The sequence below is a fragment of the Symsagittifera roscoffensis genome, chromosome 6, assembly GCF_963678635.1.
Source record: "Symsagittifera roscoffensis chromosome 6, txSymRosc1.1, whole genome shotgun sequence".
NCBI lineage: Eukaryota > Metazoa > Xenacoelomorpha > Acoela > Convolutidae > Symsagittifera > Symsagittifera roscoffensis.
Window position 1 is genome coordinate 51,517,329 of NC_087067.1, and position 23,576 is coordinate 51,540,904.

Below are 23,576 nucleotides of genomic sequence, written 5' to 3' on the forward strand. Positions count from 1 at the left end.
CTGTCACCAGGTATGACGATGATCCAAACATTAACCCTCAACTAAGTGATTTTTTTTTCATAAATCGCAATATATACTTCATCGTGACAGCGCTAACCAAAAATTCGACCATATAATAGATCACGCATCACAAAACCTTAAAGCGTTTGAATATTTCTTTTATAAATTTAATCATTCCGCAAAAACGTTAAACTTCCTTAACTTGAAGGAAAGAAAAATGTACTGTTCACATGAATTCATGTTAAAAACAAAGTTTACCGATACGACCTCATATTATAAATTTATACAAAGACACTACCTACACAGTTCACCATCCAATAATTCACACCATCGTTTCATGTTCATAAACTCAAAATACACATCGTCCTTTTTCTTGAACTTCCCATTTTGCATCAAATCGAATAACTTTCATAGCATCCTCGGAAATTCCGATCCTATTTGACAGATGTACATATGTTTTTCACTGACTAACACCGTCACACTAGAGACGCGCGACCCATCATCATTCCGCCAATTGAAGTAGCCCTACCAGAAAATAATCACCTCACTAAATTTAATCACAAACTTTATAACCTTATTCAAAAAACTAACCATGAGTTTTCAGTTACCACCAAAGAAGTGGATATCATCAGAGTGCTTGAGCTTCTTTTGCCGCTGCTTCGCGCTAAAAATGAATTTCGCATGCATGCAGAGTTTTTAGTAACATCCGATACCATTAGAACTAACTTCCCCCATTGATTTTTCTTGAACCTGACCCCTCGAAAAGCAAAATTTTATCATTATTTTTAACACAACTCAATAGGACACTCCACGTTCCTACTCAAGTGTTTCACATTTTTCTTAGATTTCACCAGGCACTCATCTAGAGATAAAACGTAAACTAAAATAAAAAATCTCTTCTTCATTTTTAAAATGTTATCCTAACCAAGTCAATAAGAAATTCTTGCGAAGTAAATTTATGACAAATCGCAATAATTTGATAATTCTGTAGTAAGATTTAAATATGAAGTAGTAAATTAATAAAGCAAAATAAAAAAATTAAAACTAACCTTTTATTTTATGCTGCTTTTATAATGCTACTTCTCTTCATCGCCCACACTTCACACACTCTTTCTACCAAAATCAGGTAACTCGCCCACGTATAATTGTCTAATAATGAATTCTACTTTCATAAATTAACCGACAACACTTCTAACTTGTTTTCATACGTTTCGAATTTTCCTTCAACCCGGTTGGAAGGAATTTTGAGTAGGCTTAGGCTAACCAACGCAGCTTACTAATGCCACAAAACCAACCTCATGTATAAGAAAGTCCCACGGTACCCAAACCAGATTAACCCAGATTAAAATTGGTTAAATTATTCTTTTGAAACCCACTTTCAAGTTTTATTAAAACCACTGGAAACACAAAACACTCAAATAAACAACCCAAGCCACAAAAGTCTATTTTTGATAAAAGGACACAACCAAAAACAAAAAAGATTAAAAAAAACTGATAAAAAAGAACGAAAAATGAACACGAAAAAAGAATCTGCTCTAAGAGACGGTAAAATTTTTCTCCCTCAAATAGCCTCGTCTACCAGTGGGACGTCCTGAGCATGCTCTCTTGCCAGCCTAACCCACCACGCTACACCACGCTTATGAAACACGTCGAAGTTGACTTCAAATACGGATCCTTGTCACTTGGCGCTTCACACCGAAGAAGTCAAACTTCATCTCGCATGTAGTCTCGCCCTAGCTTAACGAAATCAACACATCTTTGCATAGATCAGATATCTTGACACGATCACCCAAGACGATCTAGGATATACGAGACCCACTTCTGGAGCACGAACAACTGTCCCCCTTCTCTCTATGAAGTCATCTACTACGAATTACGAACAAATGTCTTTTCTTCTTCTCTCACGCAGTCACTGCTTCAAAAAGAAACTACTCAAAGAAACAAGAAACCTCTCCATCCATCCTTCACTGAAATAAACATTAAAACTTAAAACTCCCTAAACCCCTGATGGTTGGAAGCAGTTTAAAACTAGTATTTATATCCTATTATAATATTGATAAAACTATCTGGATAAAATATTTCTAACCAACCAATCAGGATCCATAACTAACACTTACAGTTATTTGTAACGCTGAAGCTATTCATTGTTTCAGCAACAGAACAAAATAAATATAACTTTTGTTAGTTGTTCTCCTTCAAGATAGAAGATAGTTGTTCTCCTTCAAGATAGTTCCTGATATCTAACTCGCAAATATCAGTATACACTAGATCTATAGAGACTAGGAGATATAAGAGTAAGAATAAGATTGGTATTAGACTGAGAAGTTGCACAAATCTATCCGGGCGAAAATAAGATAGCGTGACAAACTGACGATGTACCTTGTCTGTAATAACTCTATGAGTGAGCCACCCCGGACTTAAACTCACAAATATCACCTGGTTTTGAACAATTTTGACACAAAACAAAGTTACCTGCTTCAATAACCAATAACAACCAATTTTGCATAAAAATTTCGAAAGCACACTACTCGCCATCCTTTGTCAGCCTATCAGGTTTGAGGGTTTGCCTACGCGATTGTCTACTCGCTAGCCGCACACCCTCTGAAGTAAATAGGTTTATTTATAAATATCAGCGAGTTTTGTGATCGAGCTGTTCTGTTGACATTCACCTTGTATAAGAGTAACAAAGTTCAATACAGAGGCAATGATGAACAACCATTAAAATGATAGATCGCGCATTCTACCGTCAATGCAACCATTTGATTTACTCTTCCAAATGGCTTCAGTTTCTTCAATAACTACTATAAATAACGTGATAATCTTATTTATCTTAGCTGGTTTTACTTTCAGTAAAAATGAGATTTCAGAAATTCTGCGCAGAAGATCAAGAATGTCAATCATAAACGGTCGGCCAGTTCTGCGTAATTTCTTTGTTAAGGTATCTCCAAAACATAATACTACTGCTTTCTGCGGTGGTGCAGCCTTACATCCATATTTGGTTATTACGGCAGCCACATGTGTAACGACCAGCCACGGTGTTCAAATGAACGGTAAGATTTCAGTAATAAAACAATGGAACAGCAGTCACGTAGAAAAATTGTTGCAACTGTTTGATTATCACCAATGCACCGGGAGGAATTTGTTAAGGAGAGAGGTTTCTTGACCTTTTTCGGGCACACCAAGTTGATCTTCAGTAACATTCCAAAAAACATTTTGAAGACAAAAAATTTTTCCGTCGCAGGCTAGTTTTGGAAATGCCGTTTTTGGGTTTTTTTTTATTTTGACCAAAAAAAAACATATCTGGAGCGCGGTGCCTCTTAAATTTGATGCATTTTGGCCTCGAGGGCGCTTTGGGCTCGAGGTAATTAGGGTTGGCCGAGCAGAAATAGATGTCGTAGCATGGTACCAAAAGGAAACATGGGACTGGGAGACAAATTGCTTTTTTGGTTGTTCAGAATAATCTGAACCAAATTAACTCGAAAAAAACGGTTTAAAAATTGGGCAAATAGGATGAGACTCTTTTTTCAAGTAAGTTAAACTATGTGCACGTGAGATATTTAGAAAAATTCGCTTGGCAATCCCGCCTTGTTTGTAGTTACTTTTATACGATTTTACATTTTCGCTTACATTTTCGTTGCAATATCCTCCGCCCTTGAAGAATGAAGATCAGGAGCGATCTTAACGGCCGACCGAGTGAAATCACACGTTGCAGTCTTAAACAAGGTCGATTGTGCGCAACCTTAGATCGCCTGTCTTAGGAGTGAATTCAGACTGAGTGTGCCACTTGACACAGTTATTCAGTAAGGGAAAATATTCTCGAAACCCACGAAAACAAGAAGCGTTAGTTAGGGTACAACTGCGCTCGCACGTACGTTTTCTTCTTGTGTTCAAATTAATCCCCGGTAAGAGCGAAGGAAAACTTAGGGCTCGCTGCCCAAGCAAAAAGCGGTTCGCGGTCAGCGCAGCCAACTCACGTGAGTTGGTAGTAACGGGAGTGATTGGGCTAAAACTCAAAGCATGCTCAAGTAAGCAGAGTGTTGCTCCTAACAACTCTTCAGTAACTCGCCTACTGCCTAGTGCGTCGTAGAGCACGCAATTTACGCTTCGCACGAGGCGCTCCCAGTAGCGGCCATGATGGGGTGTGCCTGGTGGGTTAATTTTAGAAGCAACAGTTGTTCCAGTTCTTAATGCAAACAAGTGATTTTTTGCCCACCAACAAAGTTCGTGTCATTGTCGGACTAGATCGTGCTTGGTGTCAGACGACGCAGAATGAATCGTTCACTGCGCATCATACAAGAACTAGTGTCCAGAGACGGCTAATTCTCAAGGTGTACAGCGCCCTGATTGTGAGTCAAGTCATTAGAAGGTCCATCTTTTCTCAGTGCATTTGCGAACCGGAACGTAAAACGGCCCTAAGTAATCCACGCCCGTGGTTGCTTATTTCCAAGACGTTCGACAGGTTTAGACTAGGTTTTTTGGATTGATAGTAGCAGCTTGAAGTCTCTAACAGAGTTGCGGGTCAAAGAGATTGTATTCTCACTGGAATTATTTGCTACACCTTTATCTGAATCATTCGAATTTTCCTTCCGAGGAAAGGCTTTATCAGATCCATGGAGCAGAACACTATTTGCGCTATCACACTGAGGCTTTAGGCTCTTTTTATCCCTCTTACATTGCTGAAAACTTATTCAGCTACGTACTTTGTTCACTGAGTAGCATTTTTTCCTACAAAAACAGCGTAGATTCATAACACCTGACTATCTTTGTACAAAACACACGGTGGAAATTTAGTTTTGTCCTGTATTCTTTTAGATATGTTGGTATTGGCCGCAAAAACTAGGTATCGCTTATGCACCTTTGCATTTTGTTTTGGCCATTTGTAAGAATCCAAGAGTCTTGGGCGCTGCCAATTATGTTTAACAGCATGCATGGACCATGTTTCCTTGAAGTTGGATGGAAGTTTACTAACAGCTTGGTTTATTAGGTTAAAACCCTTTAGATCATAATTGAATGACAATGATTTGAAAATTACAATCATGCCACATATTGCATTGGAGCAACTAGAGCCATTTTCCAAATTGCACACCTTATTTGGTGCAAAAGTACTCATCTTAACAAGATGTGCGGAAACAATAGTGTGTGTTTTCCAAATATCCGTTGCGAGGTAGCCAGAGCGTCTTTGTACACATGGTCACTATAAATAAACTCCGCAATTGCGGTTTTTGGTTTTCCTGTGGCGTGTGTTTAAGTCAATGTTGTATCAACTTGGTGAAGTGTGGAATTAACAATAGACCTGAATTGACCAAATCATTAGTGCCAGTTAACGGATGATCAGAAGGATGATCTTTGCAGTTATGCATTATTAATTCCTCCAATTCACGCGCAGAGAAGTCGAAACAAACATTAATCTTGGTTCGGTTTAGCTGAAGACATTGCGTAGTTTTTGTTGACTGGATTATAACCAGTGTTACTTTGTAAACAAAATGCGGAACATGTTGAGGATTAATTTACGGATTAGTAAAAAACATTGTCCCACCACTAGTATACTGGACGGCTGTGTTACACGGCAGAACAACAGTTGTCGCATTGAAAAGTTTCCCTGCATTACAACTTTGAACCGGCAGGACGATTTGAGTTGCAGTTGTTAATCGTCATAGGTTTGCATCACTTGAATAGTAGTCGGTGATATCAGGTGACACAGTATGCGGGACGAAAGGAATACTATGTTGCATCTAAACTGGAGATGCATGGCAACGAGGAGTGAAACAAAACCGGCTGCGGGATTCTTGCCGATGATGTGAAGTCATCACCATAAAGCGCAGGTGACAAAAAAGAAACAAAAACCAGAACTGGGTTGGGAAAGGAACATTTGGACAGGTTATGATTCAGGTTCTAAAAGAAACCAATAGTTATGTTTGAATTCATATTTTGTACAGGAACACCAGATGATGGGAGTAAAACTTGTGCGAGAGATTGCATACTGCCGACTGCAATTCAAACAGGTGGGCCAGACACCTAAATTGGTATAAAAAATCTGCACTGCCAAAATGAGGCGTAGTCCGATGTTCATGTCTAATGATTCCAGGGTTACTCGATAATGTGTGCCCATGGTTACCACCATTACTTGTGTTAATTGCATGAACGAGGCTGGCAGAATTCGTCGGTTCTGACCTTTTCGGAAGAATGGGCGAAGGCCAGTACCTTGCGTACTAGCACTATCAGGTGGTTCTTCTGTTATAACAGAATCTACCCAAGCTTTAGTTCAATCGGTTGCGTTTTCTGAAACGGAATGGCTTGCTTGTGCCAAACTGTTTTCCACTAATTCCTCTACCACCTCAGATAAAAAATCCTCAATTTCAAAAGCTTCCATTTTGATTTCATTTTTAAAATTTTTTTATGACGTTCTGCTAATTAGTGCAATTTCAGCTGACTTTGTTCGAACTTCAGATGTTCTTGCTCTTTAGGCCTTATAGATACCAGATACTGCTTTTCTCGTGATGTGGCATCACTAAAGATAAATCATGCCGCTTCTCATTTGACGACATAGATTGAGCAATCAAAACATGACAATGACAAGTGGAAGCAGTTTAACTAGTCTACGTGATTGATGTTTTCTACTTTATGTAGTTTTATACGAGGACTTTGACTTGTTTTCAGATACTCGCGCTTCTTAATCTCTTGTTTTGTGAAAGCGTTAGGTTGTCTCAGAGGTAGTTTACTGTATAGAAGACTCCTTGTTCCCTGCATTGCCGGATGCTGGGATTGACGAAGTTTCAATGCTCATCTTTTAACTCCAAGATTCAAGCATTTTCTTATCGTCATTCAGTTACTTTCTTAAGCCAAAATTTTTGCTGAGCAATTTTTTTAGGTTTTCGCTTACGTCGGCAACTTTTTGCTAAATAATTATACAATTGTAAGCAGCATTATCAGTTTTTGAGGGTCGACAATTATTCTCAATGTACTCAAATATTAATGAACTACTTTTAAGCAGCTCACTTTTTAAATTTTGACGGGTTTCAAATAAATTGTGTTTCTTCACTTGAAAATTTTATCCATGCCTCAGTGATTGATACTAATTTACGGCTGGTCACTAACTAGAAAAAAAACTCAAAATCAGATACTGTACTGATACATAAATACATCAAGATTAATCTATCTTCGTTAACCCACAAGATGGGGGAATTTTTCGCCTCAAGACGTCTGTCTGAGCCTTAAGTGGTAAGCGCTTACGCTTTTACGCGTTTTAAGGATTTTAAGACCAGCGCTATTACGCCTGAGAAGGAGTAGGATCTCTTACTCAAGGGAAGGATGCTAGAGAACGCTCTTTGAACTTCTCAATTATTTCGTAATCTTCACCCCAACGCTAAAAGAAAAGGCCTTTAATGGCATTCAGAACGAGAGTACCTGTTAACACCAAACTTTCATCTATATCCTCAGTTCCGTTGTGTCTGCAAAACACGATAGCACTGTTATTTGTCTTATACCTTAATAACAAACTGACAAGTTGCTCACTACTCAACTTGCGGTTATTGTTGCTGCGATGCCTATTTATTGATTATTAATGTTAACGGCGTCGTGTCGAATCCGAAGTTCGTTACTGTGATACAAGTAGTGATGAAGATAATACTGTTTTGCTTACTGTGGAACCCAAGCACTAAAGTTCAATCTTAAACCTAGTTTTGTAAAGAAAGTATCTTGGACGCGCTTCTGCGGCGGTTCGGAAAGTTTGCAAAGCCCGTGAGTGACCAAACAGCTCCTAAAATGAATGCTATATTCCTAAGGGACCTACGTTAATGCGACTGTTCTCTTACGGTTAAGTACCAATGGGGTTGAAAATTAAATAGGTCAGTTGAACTCCACAACACACAGCGATGAAACCTGAGGATGAAAAATTCATTTTAGCCCACTTAATATCACCGTATCTGTCCAATGAATATTACTATCACGCAACGAATTCAGTAATCAGATGGGCAAAAACAGCTATGATATACCTAATGCGAGTTAGCTTTTTGTTTCAACAAGGTGGGTGGGGAATCAGGCAAGTTGAATGAATCTAACAACAAACGCGCAAGAAAAACGAGGATGAAAAAATTTAACTTAATTGGCCTGATTTGTCACTACCAGACCACCTAAAATAAGGTTGGTTTCACCTCAAAGCACAGTTTCGCAATTTTCTGGGTACTTGTTGATGATTTTTTTGACAATTTTTTGATTTTTTTCACGAAAATTTTTGAAAAATTTAGGTCTGCGGATTCGAGTCATAAGGCAATCTAAAACACTGTCTAGTACCTGTTTTCTAATGATTTTAAGTCAAACTTTTAAAAATCAGACGTGAAATAATTCAAACTTTTTTAGAGTCGAAAAAATTTGCCGACCTGGATTGTTTCAATCCGTCAAAAAACCCATTCAAAAATCTTTTGGCGTCGAGAAAAAACAACGATTTGAAAGATTTCAATCCGTCATAATAATATTCAAAAATTTTCGTATCGAGAAAAAAATTACCGCCTGTTCGTGCTTGCTTTGAGTTGTGATACAATCAGGTAGAATTGTTCGCATCGAGCGAAAGTTTTAAAATCGGTCTAAGAGTCTTTTGCAACTCGCTCACATTTGCATTGCAGCCAGGAGGTAATTGGAGTTGGCCGACCAGAAAGAGATGTTGTATCATTGTATCAAATGCGAGACCTCTGGGAAAGTTTGGCAAGCGACCTGGGTTGACCAAAAATGCTTGTATTACAGTTTTCATTTAAAGAAATATGCTATTACCGTATTTCTTACAATTTTCTGGAATTTTCTGGAATCGTAAGAAAGTGTCTGAAAAGAAATTTTTTCATGTAAAAAATTGGATGGTCAAGTCGAAAATTCGAACAAAAACTCTTAACAAGTTGCTTTTTCATGCTTTAAGTGTTAATACCAGGCAGTACATTTCATGCTGCTTAGATACTAACGCTGAATCAACTTTGCACAAAAAATGTTCAAATAACTGAGCGATTTACATTGAAAAAAAGTTTTATTGTTTGTAACATTTGTTCTGCCAGCTCCACCAGTTAAAAAAATCCTATGCTTTCTTCAGTGGTTTCTCAGAATTTTTTCGAAATTTAGTTTTAATGCTGGGCAATGTTTCTATTTTATGTTATTTTGTCAGGCATCAAATGAACCAAATAAGAACCTGCAAACGCCCATCTCGCAAACATCTTAGCTTAACGTGTAGCTCTTGTTGGCTGCTTGTCCGTTTTTTTTTCCAGAGGGTCCCTTTTTCGAAAAAAAAGCTTATTTGAGCATGAAACTGATATTGCGACTAAAAATTGAGAAAAAAATTTCCTTCTGAATTGTTTTAAGCAGCAATTTTTAAAATGCTTGTCATACAATTTTCATATAAGGAAATAGTTTAACAAACAATTTTTCCATTCATGGGTTTTTTCTATTGTACCGAGCTGTATGACAAGCAACTTTTGTGTATGGAGGTCAACACGTTAGAATTAGAGGAGGTGGACGTTTTTTAATGAAACATCCTGAAAAAAATGTAAATGTAGAGAGGTTGATTTACAAAATCAAACTGTTATATTGGAACCTAAATTGAACTCGCTAAAGCGCAAAAACAACATTGATAAAAGAACTCAAAACAATACTGAGCCCGGTGTCAAAAAAGGACAAATTATTATAATGATTCATACGTTTCAATTTCGCATCCATTTATACCAGCAGGATAACACAAATTTTGAGCATTCTTTAGTTAGAACTGATTGGTCATTTTAATATCATGATATTATGATAACCTCTTTTTAAAACTTCCGGTGTGTTCAAACATTTTGTTTGAAAAATGCGAAAAAACGTTCCAAAAACCACACTCCACACTGTAAAATTGAAATTGTGGTCGGATTTTTGATAAGTTGATAAGGAAATTGTAAAAAACCTGAGTTTTTTGGAAAATTTTTTTAGGTTGAGGTTGTTTTTACAAATTTTTGCGAAATCTAACAAAAATAAAAGAATCGGGAATATACGATTTGTTGTATACTTTTTCAAAAGACGTCACTCAGCAAAAAAAAAAAACGTTTACATTACCATTTAAACTAATTTTAGCGTCCGGTATCCAAGTTGACTTCGAGAGCTCATTTTATTTGAGACGAGGACGGAACACACGCATCGCGGTTAAACTTTACGTCTACGAAAAGTAAGTTTGTCGAAATTGTATCAAATCGTCTGGTTAAAGTCTTTCTCATAGTGGAGGGATCGAATGATGGAAAAATTCCATCATCTCAGAAGTCTTAGACTTGCTAAGTGTTTTTTGCGCAGAACAAAAATTAAAGTAGCAGATAACGATTTTTAGCAATACAGCCAAATCTTACATGTATAACTTGTGCAGCTATCAAACAAACTTTTTTGTTCTGGTTTTAATTTTTTTAAAAATCGGTATCCCACAATATATCCCTCATAAGGCAAAATTTGAAATTTCATTTAAAAGCATATGAAAAGTTAAAAGTTCATTTATCTGCTCATTTTGCAGTCGGTCGATAATAATTTGAAAGATTTGCATTCATTTGCCTAGATTAGCTCTTGCGACTTCTTTGAGATTCTGGAATAATCAGTTCTGATTGGCTAAAATTGGTTTTCCTTCATTAGCTCCCTCCATGATAAGGAACGCCAATAACACAAGTAATTTTTTGTGCCCTACATGCTTTGACAGACCTTTTCAGTTACTGGGATTGGCTAAAAGCTAGTTTAGAAATACATTTTTGTGGAGTGAAATACAATCTTCAGGACTTTAAAAAAAAATTTCTTGCTATAATAAGCCTACTCGCTCGCTTAACTCGCTCGAAGTATTTGAGCAAGTTTTTCTCTACACTGGGTTTCAAATTTCTCGAAACTGCGACAATGTTTTGAATTTTTTTGATGTCGTTCGAATGATTGATGAAAGCGTTGTAAATTGATAAATCACTAGACCCATTCCGTCAAAAGTGTTTGTCACTTGATTTTTCGTGGAAAAACAATAAAAGTAAAACGAACTCGAAAATCCAATGGTCGGAGCCCAAAATTTTCATTTGCGAACGCTCAATTTTTTCCGCATTCTCGCAAAATTCAAAAAAAAACAAGTTTTGGCATCTGGTCGAATTTTATTCACAGCTTTCAATCATTGGAAAAACTTGCAGACTTTTCTCTGACAATGGAAACGAACTCAACACTGTAAGCAAAAATTGGGACTAAACACTACGCTTTGAACCATCTCAGAAAGCGTTCCAAAAAAAATCGTTTTTTTTCGGTCTGATTTTTACATTACAAGATGTTCTAGTTTAGAAATTCTAAAATAAAAAATTTTTATGAAATTATATCTTTCACTAAATTTTGAGACTTTCGGCGCCGATAGAAGGCAGTAAAGCAGTCGAAAAAATCAAGGTTAACATTTTTATGAGCAGTCTAGCTTCAAATTTGTTCTGTCATAAACATTGTTAAAAAATGTTCACTCGAGCTATTGTGGATTAGTGAAAATTCTAGAGGGGAAAAAATGTAAAGATTTTCTCAAGTGTTTAAGGCAAGTTCCATGGGATTCAGCATGCTAGCAAGAAATCAAATAGATTTAAAATAAGCTTTTTTCCAAAAAGCATGTTGAATGTTGAAGTTTTTTTGAACCCCGGTCGAGGTTTGCAAATTGCGATCGACTCGACAAAAATTTGGTATGTTTAGACCGTCTCGACGCAGTCTGGATATGTTTTGAGCGACTCGACTTGAGTTGTTTTTGTTACAGCTATGTTTGACCGACGAAAAACAATTCAACCAAGTTCGACCGAGGAAAACGTTTTGACCGAGTTCGACCGGGGAGTTTTTTCCACAGAGAAAAACATTTCGACAGTGTTCGACCGAGGAAAAACGTTTCAACTGAGTTCGATCCAGAGTTTTTTGACCGAGAAAACTTTCAACCGAGAAAAAATGTTTCGACAGTGTTCGACTGAGGGAAAACGTTTCGACTGAAAAACTTTAGCTGTGTTTGACCGTCAAATAGTTTTTGAATGTTTTCAAATAGGATTTCAGTGTGAACAATTTGGTATATGTATTTATAATTCGACTTTGTGTTCGACTTTATGTTTTGACTTTGTGTTCCACTTATGTTTCGACCGAATCGACTTTATGTTTCGACTTTGAATTCGACGATAGGACCTTCTCGACTATAGATTTTCGGTCGACATCTGACATGTGTTCGACCCACTTCTGTCGGAACATATTTCGCAAAATCGACCGAACCGTGATCATTGTTGATTTATGCAAAAACCCCTCACTACCTAAAAGGTCCACCTTTCGTACTATTGTGCAACATTAATTTCTACCTAAATCACCCTGAATTTTTCTAAAGGCGTCTTTGGCGCAAATATATATTAGAAAAACTACTAGATTTGCGCCTGATCCAGCCGAAAAAACTCAAAATCTAAGAAATAAGAGGCAAAAGTGGAAAAACTTTGTCGCAAAGACAAAAGACTGTCATAAAGTATTTCCGATGTTTAAGGTTCCAGATCGTGGCCGAAAAACCGAGAAACAATCTAGCAATACTGAAGCTGAGAAACCCGATGCCAAATGGTGTGCATACCATTCAGTTATGCCTCAAGGTGCCCGAGCTTGGCACTCCTCTGGCGTCGTTAGGGTTTGGTTCAACTTCAACAATCTCTTATGAGCCTTCGCTTGAGTACTTGAAAGAAGCATATTTCTATGAAAGTGTATTTACTACAGATGCTCACTCTACTTCTTTCTTTGAAACTTGTCCTGAAAGCGATATCTGCACTGATACATTGACAGCAGGCACCAGTATATGTTCTGGGGATATTGGAGGACCATTGTATGAGTTCAATTGTGGAACCATAGATCCTGTATGTCTCTATGGAGTAGCCAGTTATTTCACACAGAATCCAGATAATCATCGCATTTGTAATGATGCCAGTGTTTTTACAAAATTGACTCACTTCCACGATTGGATAAAGCGAATTTGTGTCCAGTTCAACTGGAGTCTTACTGAGAAAAATTTTTATTGGGACTTTTGTCTTATGTAAAAAGTTTTTTGTGTTCAACTAAACTTCAAACTATCTTAATAAAGTGTTCATAAATTTTCAGTTGGAGGTTTCAAAAAACAACTCAAGAGTAACCACGTGCCGTAAATCTCACACAGAATGGTCCAATCGATCGCAATGATAAATTCAAAGGAAAACCAAGTAAATATTTTGATTCGAAATACGTAATCGGAAAATGTTCAAAAATCATTCGAATGATGTTCGCTTTTTAGTTGCGATTTTTTTGGGGAGAGATTGAAACTTTGAACTCTATCGGCATTCAGTTTCAAGCGCCAATAACGGTTTATACTATGATATTAAAACCAATCTAAAATTGAGAAAAAAATGACTTTATTTAATAAAATCGATTAGAATTTCTCTTTTTGAAATCAAAATACAATCAGTTAAAATCAGTTTTAATCGTTTATAATCAAACATTAATCCATCTATTTGTCGATACAACTATAATCGATTATTTAATACTAATTTCTAATTCTTTTGTTTTGAAAAAAATAACATTATAAACGATTATAATCGATTATAATCCCCCTTTGTTTGCCCATTTTATCTTCAGCCTTGCACCTGACTTGTTTATATTTCAAGCTGTTTGCATACAATGGCTTATGTAATAAATAAGAAAACTGTTTTCAAATCACTTCAATTTTATAACTTTCTCTTTTTTCATTTCTACTCCATTATAATTAACTCATGATGCTCATGTCAAAATTTCATGATGTAAATGGAAGATTTATTTCTCACCCACCACTGGAATCAGTCAACTAATATGAAATGATCTCTTTGAATTTTTGTTTCGTGGTAAATTTTTGTGTTCGGTTGAATCAAAGTATGACAAGACATCTCGTTTTTAGCAATTCTGTTATTGAATAAAAAAGTAACGTATAGGATATAGTTAAAACATACTTTTGAGGTGACAAAATTTTGGCGAAAGTAAGAGATTGTAACTGAATATAAGAAATTATAACTCCTGAAAAAAAAACACGATTACAACATATTATAAATCCTTTAAACACCTATTTTTGATAAAAATCATCAATTATGATTGTTTAAAAAATAACATAATAATCCGTTATAATCAATTACTTGCGCATAAACTTGAATGTGAGAAGCAATACTAGTTCAGACTGTACTTTGTTGAATTGTTAGTAAATTCCGCAACAAGCTGAAAACAAATTTAACACGAAATCAGCAACACGTCTATTTTACTTTGATCTTTCTATTTGTTTTGGTTTCTACGAACAAACAGCCAAAACGTTATATTGCTCAAGTATCTCCAAATGCAGCCAACTTGGTGGTATCCAGAGCAAAATTTGTAGCAGAATTCCAAAACAAATATCTATTCAATACATTGTAGATAACAATTTTGCTGAATCACGTCACAGTGTCAAATTCACTGGCAATTTGCGGAATCCACGTCCACTGACATTTGCGGAATCCAGAAAAACTAACTAAACTTACTCAACAAATGTCCAGAGAAAAGTTACGTTACAAGGTATTTGTGCTCAGACTTCATCGAAGTTCAGTTTGAAAAATCCTTAAAGACTTCTCGCTTTTAGTGACGCCATGACAGATCACGCAAGATTCCAGGGACCTTGACCTACACACACCAAACGGTACGTCTATCCAGCGCAGTTTGAGCGCATAAAGAAATATTTGTAATTTAGGTAATTAGGAATTAGTAATTGCCAACGTTTTCAAAAAGTTAGGCAATCCACCCCACAGTAAATATTCAGAAGTTCAATTTTCTCGAAAATGAGGTAACTTTTGATAATGCAAGAGAACAAAATCACGATTGAAACGATCAAATAGAACACCACATTCGGTGCTCTGAGTACTTTTCAAATTTTCTTCGATTAATGAAAACACCCAAGGCCATATAGTTCTTCACAGTTTTTTAAGATAGTTTTGATATATTGGTTTCATTCAATTAATTTTAGAGATACATCTGATTTGTTTATCAATTGCACTCTTTCGTGATTCTCTTAACACTCTTGATTCGTCTTCATACCACAACAGCAAAAACTAGGCCAACAGACAGTTGCAGAAAGTTAATGAGTCAAGGAAAGAAAAAATACATATATCTTGATAACTTTTTCACATTTCGAGTTGAAAAAAAAATGTTCATGTTTTTAATTGAAGTAGCAGATAAAAATTTTTAGTAATACAACCAATTTTTACATGTATAATTTGTGCAGCTATCAAATAAACTTTTTTGTTCTGATTTAAACTTTTTTTTTATATCGGTATCCCACAATATATCCCTCATAAAGCAAAATTTGCAATTTTTTTTAAAAGCAAATGTAAAGTTAAAAGTTCATTTATTTGCTCCTTTTGCAGTCGGTCGATAATAATTTGAAAGATTTGCATTCATTTGCCTATAATAGCTCTTGCGACTTCATTGAGATTCTGGAATAACCAGTTCTGATCGGCTAAAATTGGTTTTCCTTCATTAGCTCCCTCCATGATAAGGAACGCCAATAACACAAGTAATTTTTTGTGCCCTACATGCTTTGACAGACCTTTTCAGTTACTGGGATTGGCTAAAAGCTAGTTTAGAAATACATTTTTGTGGAGTGAAATACAATCTTCAGGACTTGAAAAAAAAATTTCTTGCTATAATAAGCCTACTCGCTCGCTTAACTCGCTCGAAGTATTTGAGCAAGTTTTTCTCTACACTGGGTTTCAAATTTCTCGAAACTGCGACAATGTTTTGAATTTTTTTGATGTCGTTCGAATGATTGATGAAAGCGTTGTAAATTGATAAATCACTAGACCCATTCCGTCAAAAGTGTTTGTCACTTGATTTTTCGTGGAAAAACAATAAAAGTAAAACGAACTCGAAAATCCAATGGTCGGAGCCCAAAATTTTCATTTGCGAACGCTCAATTTTTTCCGCATTCTCGCAAAATTCAAAAAAAAACAAGTTTTGGCATCTGGTCGAATTTTATTCATAGCTTTCAATCATTGGAAAAACTTGCAGACTTTTCTCTGACAATGGAAACGAACTCAACACTGTAAGCAAAAATTGGGACTAAACACTACGCTTTGAACCATCTCAGAAAGCGTTCCAAAAAAAATCGTTTTTTTTTCGGTCTGATTTTTACATTACAAGATGTTCTAGTTTAGAAATTCTAAAATAAAAAATTTTTATGAAATTATATCTTTCACTAAATTTTGAGACTTTCGGCGCCGATAGAAGGCAGTAAAGCAGTCGAAAAAATCAAGGTTAACATTTTAATGAGCAGTCTAGCTTCAAATTTGTTCTGTCATAAACATTGTTAAAAAATGTTCACTCGAGCTATTGTGGATTAGTGAAAATTCTAGAGGGGAAAAAATGTAAAGATTTTCTCAAGTGTTTAAGGCAAGTTCCATGGGATTCAGCATGCTAGCAAGAAATCAAATAGATTTAAAATAAGCTTTTTTCCAAAAAGCATTTTGAATGTTGAAGTTTTTTTGAACCCCGGTCGAGGTTTGCAAATTGCGATCGACTCAACAAAAATTTGGTGTGTTTAGACCGTCTCGACGAAGAATGGATATGTTTTGAGCGACTCGACTCGAGTTGTTTTTGTTACAGCTATGTTTGACCGACGAAAAACATTTCAACCAAGTTCGACCGAGGAAAACGTTTTGACCGAGTTCGACCGAGGAGTTTTTTCCACAGAGAAAAACACTGCGACTGTGTTCGACCGAGGAAAAACGTTTCAACTGAGTTCGATCCAGGGTTTTTCGACCGAGAAGACTTTCGACCGAGAAAAAATGTTTCGACAGTGTTCGACTGAGGGAAAACGTTTCGACTGAAAAATTTTAACTGTGTTTGACCGTCAAATAGGTTTTGAATGTTTTCAAATAGTATTTCAGTGTGAACAATTTGGTATATGTATTTATGTTTCGACTTTGTGTTCGAATTTATGTTTTGACTTTGTGTTCCACTTATGTTTCGACCGAATCGACTTTATGTTTCGACTTTGAATTCGACGATAGGACCTTCTCGACTATGGATTTTCGGTCGACATCTGACATGTGTTCGACCCACTTCTGTCGCTACATATTTCGCAAAATTACTTTTGAGGTGACAAACTTTTGGCGAAAGTAAGAGATTATAACTGAATATAAGAGATTATAACCTCCTGAAAAAAATACCCGATTACAACAAATTATAAATCTTTTAAACACCTAATTTTGATAAAAATCATCAATTATGATTGTTTAAAAAATAACATAATAATCCGTTATAATCAATTACTTGCGCATAAACTTGAATGTGAGAAGCAATACTAGTTCAGACTGTACTTTGTTGAATTGTGAGTAGAATCCGCAACAAGCTGAAAACAAATTTGACGCGCAATCAGCAACGCGTCTGTTTTACTTTGATCTTTCTGTTTGTTATGGTTTCTACGAACAAACAGCCAAAACATTATATTGCTCAAATTACTCCAAATGCAGCCAATTTGGTGGTATCCAGAGCAAAATTTGTAGCAGAGTTCCAAAACAAATATCTATTCATTACATTGTAGATCACAATTTTGCTGAATCACGTCACATTGTCAAATTCACTGACATTTGCGGAATCCAGAACAACTAGCTATACTTACTCAACTAATGTCCAGAGAAAAATTACGTTAAAAGTTATTTGTGCTCAGACTTCATCGAAATTCAGTTTGAAAAATCATTAAAGACGACTTGCTTTTAGTGACGCCATGACAGATCACGCAAGATTCCAGGGACCTTGATCTACACACACCAAACGGTGCCTCTATCCAGCGCAGTTTGAGCGCATAATGAAACATTTGTAATTTAGGTAATTAGTAATTAGTAATTGCCGACGTTTTCGAAAAGTTAGGAAATCCACCCCACTGTAAATATTCAGAAGTTCAATTTTCTCGAAAGTGAGGTAACTTTTGATAATGCAAGAGAACAAAATCACGATTGAAACGATCAAATAGAACACCACAGTCGGTGCTCTGAGTACTTTTCAAATTTCCTTCGATTAATGAAAACACCCAAGGCCATATAGTTCTTCACAGTTTTTTAAGATAGTTTTGATATTTTTGTTTCATTCAATTAATTTTAGAGATACATCTGATTTGTTTATCAATTGCACTCTTTCGTGATTCTCTTAACACTCTTGATTCGTCTTCATACCACAACAGCAAAAACTAGGCCAACAGACAGTTGCAGAAAGTTAATGAGTTCAAGGAAAGAAAAAATACATATTTCTTGATATTTTTTCCACATTTCGAGTTGAGAAAAAAAATGTTCATGTTTTAGGACATATCCCTAAGAAATTTGCTTCCCCAAACACCCTGGGAGCCCTTTGGTACTAATTTGCTCAATAATCCACTTTAAGCTGATCAGCACCTAAGATTTTCGTTCGTTCGGTGCAAGTATATAATAGATGTGTGAGGAGAACCGCGTTCCGATAAAGCGTGATTCATCATCGAAACTTGATTAAACTAAAAAAACGTCGACGAAGTTTTCAAAAGCGCTGGAGCCTCCTCAGTTTTATAATTCAATTTGTGCGAATGGTAATATAAACTCAAATTAATTTATATACAGGAAGATATAATAAATAGAGTTCCAGTTTATTACTTCAAGATTTTGCACTCTATGTTCGAAAAAGCCGTGTCAAAACAGCAGAGGGTCTATCAAAGGCTTTGAACTATTTTGGTCCGTTTGCTATTACCCCACATTCTACGCTGAGTCACTGCAAACCCTTATCATTGTTTAAACCAAACGTTCATCATCATACTAATAGTATCTAAAGCCAGAGGTTACATCTTTAAAAATAATAACTTGTTTCGCATTACATAAAACAATAGCACAGTGTAGTAATCGAACATCAAAGGAAAAAGATGACGTTTTAAGTTTTTAATTAGTATAATTAAGCGACGAATGGGAACAGGGAAATGTTAAAAGTACTTGTATCATATACAAAAAGTGCATCTTTAGGTGATTTAGACAGTTCACAGTGTTCCCACATGCATGGAACCTAATCAAATCAATTCTTTCTTATTGGGCATTCGAAGTTGTTCGACTCGAGGAGGAATCGGACCCGGTCGAAGGGCTTCCGCTGGTCCTGGATCCAGTGCTTACTCCACTCTCACCAGTGTTTGCCATGCTTCCCGCGCCACTTCCCGGCAACTCGCCGGCTGCGCTACCGAATCCACCGCTGCGAAGACTCTCTCTGGACATGCCGCTCTGTCTGGCTTGAGATCCAGAAACAGCAGATCCCCCAGTTGCTCCACTTGGTCTACTCATGCTTCCCTCAGCTATGCTTCCAGACATTCCCTTAGTTCTAGGAGTGCTTCCAGCTGGTCCACCGGCACTAACACTCCTGCTACCGGTCATCATGCTGCCTACCTTGGAACCTGAAACTCCACTAGCATCGCTCATTCTCTGCTGCTGTGGACCTGCGACACCAGAAGCACCGGTTCTAGCCTGGGTCGTGCCACCGCTTACAACAGATCTAGAGGCACCGGACGCTGAAGTGGCACCACTCAACCTATGCTGACTCATTCCACCTGGACCGCCAGCCTGAGACCCGCCAGACATGGCAGAAGCATTGCTAGATCTAGACCTAGTACCAGCGGTCGGATCTCCACCCTGGCTACCCGACACTGCAGTACCGCGCCCTGCACTTCTGCTACCTGTCATCTGACTGCCTGGACCCCCACTCATACCACTAGTCCTACTACCTCTACCCATAGATTGAGACCCAGTCACTCGTGATCCACTCATGGCACCACTCTGTCTAGCTCCTGTACCATCAGAGCCAGCATCACTGGGACGGGATTGGGCCTGACTTGCGACAACGCTTGACTTAGACATGGTACCCCCACTCGCACTGCTTCCCCTTTGCTTCGGCACAGATCCTGCGCTTTTTGAGATAGTACCACTGGGTCGGAGAACTTCGAATCCCTCTGGGTCCTGCTGGGAACCCTGTGAACCACCGCTAACACCAGATGCACGTTGAGCAGATGAACCAGTAACTCCACTCACCCGAGAATCAGCCGGTGCTCCTCCACTCATTGCGCTTCCAGACCTGGAACCTCCCATACCACCGCTTAGCTTAGAGTCCCTTGAAACTGAACCACTCACACCACTCACCCGAGAGCCCTGTGGTTGTGAGCCCGGTGGGCCACCTTGGGATCCCGACATCTGGCTTCCCCGACCAGCCTGCGATCCAGCCATCTGGCTTCCTCGGCTGCCAGGCGGCCCTCCTTGCGAGCCTGTCATTTGGCTTCCTGGAGGGCCAGCTTGAGATCCAGACATTTGGCTCCCCCGACCAGCTTGAGATCCAGACATTTGGCTTCCTCGACCAGCTTGCGATCCAGATATTTGGCTTCCCCGACCAGCTTGAGATCCAGACATTTGACTTCCCCGACCAGCTTGAGATCCAGACATGTGGCTTCCTCGGCTACCAGTAGGGCCTCCTTGTGATCCTGTCATTTGACTGCCCTTGCTTCCTGGCGGCCCTCCCTGGGATCCAGCCATCTGACTTCCTGGTGGACCGGCTTGAGATCCAGACATTTGGCTTCCTTTGCTTCCAGGAGCACCTCCTTGAGATCCAGTCATTTGACTTCCTCGACTTCCAGGCGGTCCCACTTGTGAGCCTGTCATCTGACTTCCTTTGCTTCCGGGTGGTCCATCCTTCGATCCAGCCATTTGACTCCCTCGGCTTCCTGGAGGACCTCCTTGAGATCCAGTCATCTGGCTTCCGCGACTGCCAGGTGGACCTCCTTGCGATCCACTCATTTGACTTCCTCGAGTTCCTGGAGGACCCCCTTGAGAACCAGTCATCTGGCTTCCTTTGCTTCCAGGTGGTCCACCTTGCGCTTGGGATCCGGTCATCTGACTTCCTCGGCTACCAGGAGGTCCTCCTTGAGATCCCGCCATCTGACTTCCTTTACTACCGGGGGCCTCGTCTTGCGATCCAGCCATTTGACTTTCTCGACTGCCGGTAGGTCCTCCTTGTGATCCATTCATTTGGCTTCCCCTGCTTCCCGGTGGTCCTCCCTGGGATCCCGTCATTTGACTTCCCCTGCTTCCTGGAGGTCCTCCTTGTGAACCAGCCATTTGACTTCCTCGGCTACCAGGTGGTCCTCCTTGCGATCCAGTCATTTGGCTTCCCCTGCTTCCCGGTGGTCCTCCTTGGGATCCGGTTATCTGGCTTCCTCTGCTGCCCTGAGGTCCACCCTGAGATCCCGCCATGTGACTGCCATGACTTCCGGAAGCCCCTTCTTGCGAAGCTGACATTTGACTTCCCCTGCTTCCCGGTGGTCCTCCCTGTGATCCTGTCATTTGACTTCCTCGACTTCCAGGCGGTCCACCTTGAGAACCGGTCATCTGACTACCTCTGGTACCAGGGACACCAGCCTGAGATCCGGAAATTTGACTGCCCCGAGCACCTGGTGGTCCGCCATGCTGAGAACCAGGTATTGATCCGGGAGGTCCTTGCTGCATGCTTGGGTGTGACCCAGGAGGTCCTTGTTGCTGGGAGCCAGCAGGTCCAAACTGAGATCCATCACGAGATCCAGGCCTACCAGGTCGCTGTTGGGATCCTGCTCGTGAACCAGGTCCTCCTTGAGAACCATCGCGAGATCCTGGTCTTGCTCCTTGCTGCGAACCAGACAAACCTCGACCACGTGCAGCAGCAGCAGCGTGTGACCCGGCGTGTGATCCTGATTCGTCCAAATTTTCGTACTTCCCGTTGGGGTCTATTTGACCTCCTACACCACTATGTTTACTGGCTCGCTGTTGACCATGCAAGCTTCCTGACATTTGCTCTTGTCCATGGCTGCCCACCATAGATCCATAGTTACCATACATATCTGCAATTGATCCAGTTTTGCTTCCGGCACCTTGCTGGCCAGGATGATGTGGTTGCCTGGCTGGCTGAGCAAATGATCCAGTGTCCGACATAACTTGTTTGGCTCCTTGATGCTTTTGAGGAAGAGCAATTCCCATATCAATTTGCGGATCATTTTTCTTTCCTGGTGCTCTCGGACTTGAAGCATTAGATGGTTGAGAGCCTGGTCCTTGTCCTTGATTTTGATTCATTCCTCTTCCCCTAGATCTCCCGCGACCGCCATTTGGGGACGGCGAATTTCCGCGACCTTTACCGGGTGCTCCAGACGCAGGTCTAGAGCCTCTTCCTCCCGCGGCGCCTCGCCCACGACCTCCGGAATCGGGTCTTGAGTCTGGTTTCGATCCCTGGGTACTGTTGGCACCTCCTTTTTTGGAAGGAGATTTTTCCCCTTTTGCTCCTCCTTGTTGCGGTTTTGGAGTAATTTGAAATGGCGAGAGATCTCCGGAATGATTCGCACTGCTTCCGCCACTTCGTTGGCTGTGAATGTCTTCGACTTGCTTCACTATTTTCTCGATCTCCTGTGGTGACATTTGAGGACTGTGTGCCCGAATCTCTTGGGGAGTCAGTGGTCTGTCGCTCTCAATCGTAGTGGTGTTCTTGATTGTAACCAGCAATTCGTCTTGCTGATTCCCAGATGCTCCTGAGTTGACTGAAGCCAAGTCTAGAAAAGAATACAAATTTAGTATTTTATATCCAGGCCTATGCTTTAGTGCTTTGTTACTTTAGTGGAACCAACTACTCGTGAAAACTTATTATTGATAAAACAAAAAATACTCCAAAAACACGTTCTTTAAAAAATCCTTAGGCGAATTAAACAGGCCATGAATGCTTTAAGAAATGCTGTTCCTTCCTTATTCCTTAATTGAATTGAAAATAGAAATTTCAAACCCGTCAGTTCTGGCTCTTCCTTCATAATATCTTGCTCGTGCTGCTTGAAGTTATCTTGTGGTTTGTCTTTTTTACCCTTGTCCTGTTTCGGCTGCTCTTTCTTCTTCTTCGGCTTCGGGTTCTTCGGGGCCGTCAAGTGAGGCGAGGGGGGCTGCATCTTTGCATTTTTGATCCTTGCATCATGCTCCTTTTGTCTTTGCTCTTGGGTCTTTTCAGGCGGGGCCGGCCACGCGCCCGCATTTCCAGGGTCATCCATCTCATCCGGGTCCGTTATTTTATTCCTCCCCCAGAACCTCGAGTCTCCATGCCCGTATTTTCCGTCTATCTTTTTGTACAAGTAACTAGTGTGGTGTAGTTCCAGCTGTTGTCCGGCTAGTGCCCCGTGGCATTTTGAGATCGGGTTCAGTTCTCGGGTGGTCAGTCCCATGGATCCGACTGCGGCGTTGGCCTCGGGGGCCGCCACTGATGCCCCTCCGTAATCGTCATTCATAGAAACAGTGAACGAGGCGGGCTCTAAAGTACACAAACGCCGTTTACACCAAAAAACTTTTTAAAGCCAGTGCTTTAGCTATAATTCGTCTATCATTTGTTGAAATCAAAAGAATTCCTGACGGTCTGTTCACCGATTTTTTGTTAAGCTCAGAAAAAGGAAGATAAATAAAGACGTGGACAATAATTATTTTGATCTTAACAGGAAACTGGTTATTATGCTACAAGCATTCTAAACATTGCGGCAATCAGCGGAATGAAAATAGGCAAAATCGTTTCCTTACCGG

At 39.2% G+C, this 23,576-nt stretch overlaps 2 protein-coding genes and 1 long non-coding RNA gene across 3 annotated transcripts in view; 1 reads left to right on the forward strand and 2 right to left on the reverse strand.

Moving 5' to 3' along the window:
* Positions 1-1,715, reverse strand: part of LOC134848800 (uncharacterized) — a 10,998-nt gene extending 9,283 nt beyond the window's left edge. Inside the window, exon 1 of the mRNA XM_063866311.1 lies at positions 1,683-1,715. Coding sequence (XP_063722381.1) covers positions 1,683-1,715 — 33 coding nt within the window. The remainder of the gene's footprint in view (positions 1-1,682) is intronic.
* A 960-nt stretch (positions 1,716-2,675) lies between these two features.
* LOC134848488 (uncharacterized) lies at positions 2,676-13,000 on the forward strand. Its single transcript, XR_010162947.1, has 3 exons — positions 2,676-3,050; positions 10,078-10,168; positions 12,491-13,000. It is a non-coding gene; the product is annotated as an uncharacterized LOC134848488 (long non-coding RNA).
* A 6,052-nt stretch (positions 13,001-19,052) lies between these two features.
* LOC134848801 (collagen, type I, alpha 1b-like) lies at positions 19,053-23,056 on the reverse strand. Its single transcript, XM_063866313.1, has 2 exons — positions 22,801-23,056; positions 19,053-22,573 (listed from the first exon to the last, which is right to left on the reverse strand). The coding sequence occupies exons 1-2, from the start codon at positions 23,054-23,056 to the stop codon at positions 19,053-19,055; spliced, it is 3,777 nt and encodes a 1,258-aa protein (XP_063722383.1).
* Positions 23,057-23,576: the final 520 nt, after the last annotated feature.